Source organism: Borostomias antarcticus (assembly GCF_949987555.1).
Source record: "Borostomias antarcticus genome assembly, chromosome: 13".
NCBI classification, from domain to species: Eukaryota; Metazoa; Chordata; class Actinopteri; order Stomiiformes; family Stomiidae; genus Borostomias; species Borostomias antarcticus.
Window position 1 is genome coordinate 2,139,385 of NC_140246.1, and position 5,000 is coordinate 2,144,384.

General features: G+C 45.5%; 2 protein-coding genes across 2 annotated transcripts in view; both read left to right on the plus strand.

Moving 5' to 3' along the window:
* LOC311316744 (sortilin) overlaps positions 1–2,193 on the plus strand; it is a gene marked incomplete at both ends in the record, with an annotated part of 11,370 nt that extends 9,177 nt beyond the window's left edge. The window contains 7 exons of the mRNA XM_084447674.1: positions 198–391; positions 701–893; positions 1,055–1,171; positions 1,292–1,418; positions 1,618–1,727; positions 1,837–1,954; positions 2,179–2,193. Of these exons, the coding sequence (XP_084303800.1) occupies positions 198–391; positions 701–893; positions 1,055–1,171; positions 1,292–1,418; positions 1,618–1,727; positions 1,837–1,954; positions 2,179–2,193 (874 nt within the window). The remainder of the gene's footprint in view (positions 1–197; positions 392–700; positions 894–1,054; positions 1,172–1,291; positions 1,419–1,617; positions 1,728–1,836; positions 1,955–2,178) is intronic.
* A 1,599-nt stretch (positions 2,194–3,792) lies between these two features.
* The window catches only part of prdm4 (PR domain containing 4), a 7,301-nt gene continuing 6,093 nt past the window's right edge, over positions 3,793–5,000 (plus strand). The window contains exons 1-3 of the mRNA XM_084447973.1: positions 3,793–4,234; positions 4,341–4,462; positions 4,565–4,753. Of these exons, the coding sequence (XP_084304099.1) occupies positions 4,342–4,462; positions 4,565–4,753 (310 nt within the window). The 5' untranslated portion in view covers positions 3,793–4,234; position 4,341. The remainder of the gene's footprint in view (positions 4,235–4,340; positions 4,463–4,564; positions 4,754–5,000) is intronic.

A 5,000-nucleotide genomic window follows, 5' to 3' on the forward strand; every position in this document is an offset into this window, starting at 1 on the left:
AGATAGTCAGATCTGGCCCATGACACTTAGAGAAGAACTTCCTCTTTAATACAGTATGTGTGAAACTTTTTATGTGTTTGCCAAAGTCAAAGTGTGTGCGTGTGTGTGCGTGTACGGGCATCTTCGCATGCATGCGTGTGTATATACCGTACATTTTCCTTCCTGCGTTTATAACCGTAAGTCACCTTCCATCCCAGGTTCTCCACAGATGAGGGCCAGTGCTGGAGGGTGTACAACTTCACAGAGCAGCCCATCTTCTTCTCAGGCCTGACCTCGGAGCCCGGCTCTAAGACCATGAACATCAGCGTGTGGGGCTACCGCCTGGAGGAGGACGGGCAGCCCATGTGGGTGGCCGTCACCATCGACTTCCAGAGCCTCCTCACCAGAGAGTGTGAGTGGAACTCTTTGTTGCTATGCTAGCTAGCTCGCTAACGTGACTGTGTCATAGAATGGCGCTCGGCACTGTTGTTACAGCTTTGTTTTAAAGGAACTGGGATTGAGGTGAATTCGCATTGAATTCAGTGCACTGATTAGGTGATTTGAAATTCCAGTCTTAAATATTCTTGTCAGAATTTATTTTCCTCTGTTTGTTAAAAAGATTAAAGGGCATCCATCATATTTTCAGTGCCCCTATTTCTGACACTGCATCAGAGCGACAAGATACATTTAGCTCTCTTTGGCTGATGCTGGTTTCCTATAGGCGATGACCAGGACTACGAGGAGTGGTTGGCCCATTCAAATGAGGGCGGGGACCCAGCCACAGATGGGTGTGTCCTGGGCTATAAGGAGACCTTCAGGAGGCTGAAGAAGATGTCAGTCTGCAGGAATGGGCGGGACTACGTGGTGAGCAGGCAACACAAACCCTGCCCCTGTACCCGGGAGGACTACCTTTGGTAAGAGCAGCCCACAGGCTCAGTCTCGATCCTGATTGGACGGTCTCGGCGTACTGGCATGTTTGGGGATGGCCTCTATCCTGTGCTGGGGTTAATGTGCATAACATAACATAATGTAACATAACATAACGACATAACGACTCTTCATGCTGTATCAACAGTGATTATGGTTACTATCGCCATGACGAAAGTTCCGAGTGCTTGAGGCAGCCTGATACAGCAGACCACTCCCTGGGGGCGTGTCTTAATGGAGAGGAGGAGGAGCTAAAGACATCTGGGTAATGATGAAGCACACATACTGTACTTGCGCGCGCACACACACACACACACACACAAACAACCAATCAACCCACACACACACATTCAAAGGGCTTACTCACCCTGTGTTCCCTACGCAGGTACCGTAAGGTCCCCAGTGACAAATGTGAGGGAGGTTTCGTGCCGCAACGCACGGTAGAAATAGTCAACAGGAATTGTGGGAAACACAGTTCACCACCAACACCAAGCCAACACTTTGATACGCCAGTGAGTATGGTGTGTGTGTGTGTGTGTGTGTGTGTGTGTGTGTGTGTGTGTGTGCGTGCGTGCGTGTGTGTGTATGTTCTGGAGCATAACCTGTACACTCTGTAAGTCCCCAGAGCCTAATTTGAGGGCATATGAGGACACTGCTTCAGCATGTATGGTATTGAATTGTCTATGAATTTGACTATTTTTTTTGTTCCAGAGAGAGAAGATGGTGTTGATAGTGGTGTGTGTTGGAGCAGGAATCGTCGTCCTGATAGTTATATCCACGGCTGTGTTCACAGTCAGGAAAATGGTCCATGGAAACATCAGGTGAAAGAGACACCACACATACATACATACATACACACACACACACATACACACACTTTTTTTCCGCTGACCTTTGACCTCATCAGGGGTTCTTCTCTGCCCGTTGCAGGACACCTGCGTATCGCTTCTCTTCACTCCAGCTCCAGGAAGACAACCGCTGTAGCGCAGCAGAACCAGAGAGCGTCAGCAGCAGCAACGGAACAGGCTTCCCGCTGGACTCAGACGAGGTGAGTGTCCTTGACATTTTTGTCAGCGGTCAAGGCATATTTGATTACTCGCTCCATATATCTCCTGAAAAGGTTTACTACTCTTTCACAGTTGAAAACAGTACATTGGATGCCTGTGCATTGTAGAGGTCGGAGGTAGCAGGATCTCTCAAATACGTACTGTACAGTATATGTCATTCATTGTGAATTGTTCAGATACTAATATTTTCATTTACCTTTTGTAGGATCTTATTGAATGAGGATCTAGAATATTCATACAAAGAACTCCAGAACTCCAGGACAAATAGACTATCAACATTGTGATATCTCAATTGGAATATTAGGTCTGTTGTATATTTTTATGCAATGAATGGCACTGAGGTGTCGGATTTTAAATTCAACTTTTCACCTTTTTCATGTATTTTGTGGCTGTACAGATTTTGTTTTGGTTTTGTTTCAAATATTTTGTCTAGTACTAAACTAGGCAAAAATCACTTTGTTGACTTTGCTGTGTATTCTTGTAAATTGTCTGTAGACCTATTGTTTATTGTACCTATTTTGGAATAATGATGCCAAATACTTATGTTTGATTATCTCTATTGCCCGCATAAAAAAAGAAAGTTGAAATAACCAACGTGATAGCGATGTGTTACAGTTTTTCACAATTGCTAAAACACAAAACCCAATACTCTAAACCAAATGACCAGTTCCCTAAACACATTTAATAAAACTAGCACCCATTTCCCAAAATCATAAACACATTTCACCTGTAGACACAATTCACAAAACTCAATCCCCTTTTCTCATGACTCTAAACACATGTTGTCTTGCTAAAACACATGTTGCAAAAAACTCGGATCAAATGTGCATATTGAAGCTCATGTGATGCAAAATGCTGCCACAGTCAGAAAAAGTTGAACACAATGAACACATCTGGTGTCATTGATTAAACACGACGACTCAAAATTGAAGAAACTTGTTGCAAATGATGTGACCAGACCTATATAGACCAGTGATGTGACCACACCTATATAGACCAGTGATGTGACCTCACCTATATAGACCAGTGATGTGACCACACCTATATAGACCAGTGATGTGACCACACCTATATAGACCAGTGATGTGACCACACCTATATAGACCAGTGATGTGACCTCACCTATATAGACCAGTGATGTGACCACACCTATATAGACCAGTGATGTGACCACACCTATATAGACCAGTGATGTGACCTCACCTATATAGACCAGTGATGTGACCTCACCTATATAGACCAGTGATGTGACCTCACCTATATAGACCAGTGATGTGGTCCCAGTGCACAGTTTGCTGAAGTTTCCAAACAGCAACAATGGACGGAGGAGGCAGAGGAAGAGGAGTCTGTGTCAGAGGAGGAAGAGGAGCAGGCCAAGGAGGAAGAGGGGCAGGCCAAGGAGGAAGAGGAGCAGGCCAAGGAGGAAGAGGAGCAGGCAAAGGAGTGAGAGGAGCAGGCCCAGGAGGAAGAGGAGGGGGGCAAGGAGGAAGAGGAGCAGGCCAAGGAGGGAGAGGAGGGGGGCAAGGATGGAGAGCAAGACAACCACGCACCATCATTACAGATGAAAGGAGAGCAACAGTCACTGACCATATCATTGTCTATGGCATGTCAATGACCGAAGCGGGACGTACGACAGCGTAAATCTGATCTCAGGCACAATTCTGACTGCGCATGCCCAGTGACAACAAAACTATCATGGACGCCAGCAGAGAGGAATCTTCAAGGATGTTATTGTTTTCACACCATCTTCATCCAACAACGTTTCAGTTAGCTAGTCGTTTTCAAATCTAACAATTTGCAGAGTGCTACATCACAGTTTAGTTGATATACATCGATCAAACTGGGGACTTGGAATGTAATCGATTTCTTTAGAAATCTTCACTGGGTAGGATGACATGCTAGCTAGCTAACCAACGTTAGCTAGCTAGACGACATAGCTTAACGTTAGCTATACTATATTTGTACAGGATTAAGTTAGATATGCTGTTCATAGCAACACCTACTACAACCACCTATCTATGACAATGTTGAACATTAAACGCTAAAGGCCCGTACCAACAAGATGAAGACAAGACACCAGCTTGTCTAGCTAGCTGACACACTATGGTGCTAGCTAGCTAAAGTGAGCTAGGCAAACAGGCACGGCACACTTTGCATTAGTTGTACAAATGGCGCCTGTATCTAGGCTAGCTGGCTAGGCAACTAACATAGTGTGTGTCCAAGAGCATAAGAATGCACTCCATGAATTGCTGAACAGCCAGGTAAGTGCAGTACTAGCTACTCTACTGTTCTCGTGGTGTCAACCTTTCTGCTCTTGGCCCCTATGACTCCCTGGCCTGTTCTAAAGACTGCCTGTTCTTTCTTAAGAATGAATGACATGAACCTTAGTCCAGTGGGCATGGACCAGCTCAGTGTGCCCTCTGTGAGTACCAGCCACCTGGGACTGCCCACCTCCCCAACCCACAACCACAACCCCATACCAACCCCAGGTAAAAAAGACACCTACTCTCTAGTTTTCATTTCTATTGGCGCATTGATGATTGTTGGATAGTTTGTTTCTTAATTATTGAACCCTTGTTTATTTTCTGCAGGCATGCCAGTGGCCATCCCCAGCCTAGGGCCCTCTCTGGGGTCCCTACCCTCTGCCCTGTCCCTCATGCTGCCTATGGGGCCACTCGGAGACAGAGGGGTAATGTGTGGCCTCCCAGAGAGGAACTACTCCCTACCCCCTCCGCCCTACCCCCACCTGGAGAGCAGCTACTTCAGACACATACTACCAGGTAATGTTCATTAGCACTGCACCTCTGCTCAATTCTAATAGTTCCTTTGGTCCTTATTACAGATTAGTGATGATAATACGAATAGCTTATTTGTAGACCTGCTTCTCCAAGTGTTCTTATTTTTATACTGTATTGTGTCATCCTATTCACTACGTATTGAATGTTAGTCTCTTCTGCCAAACTCGCACACTGTGAGTGTGAAGCCTAATGCAATGTGTGATACTGACAGTATCTGCTATGCTTCCTC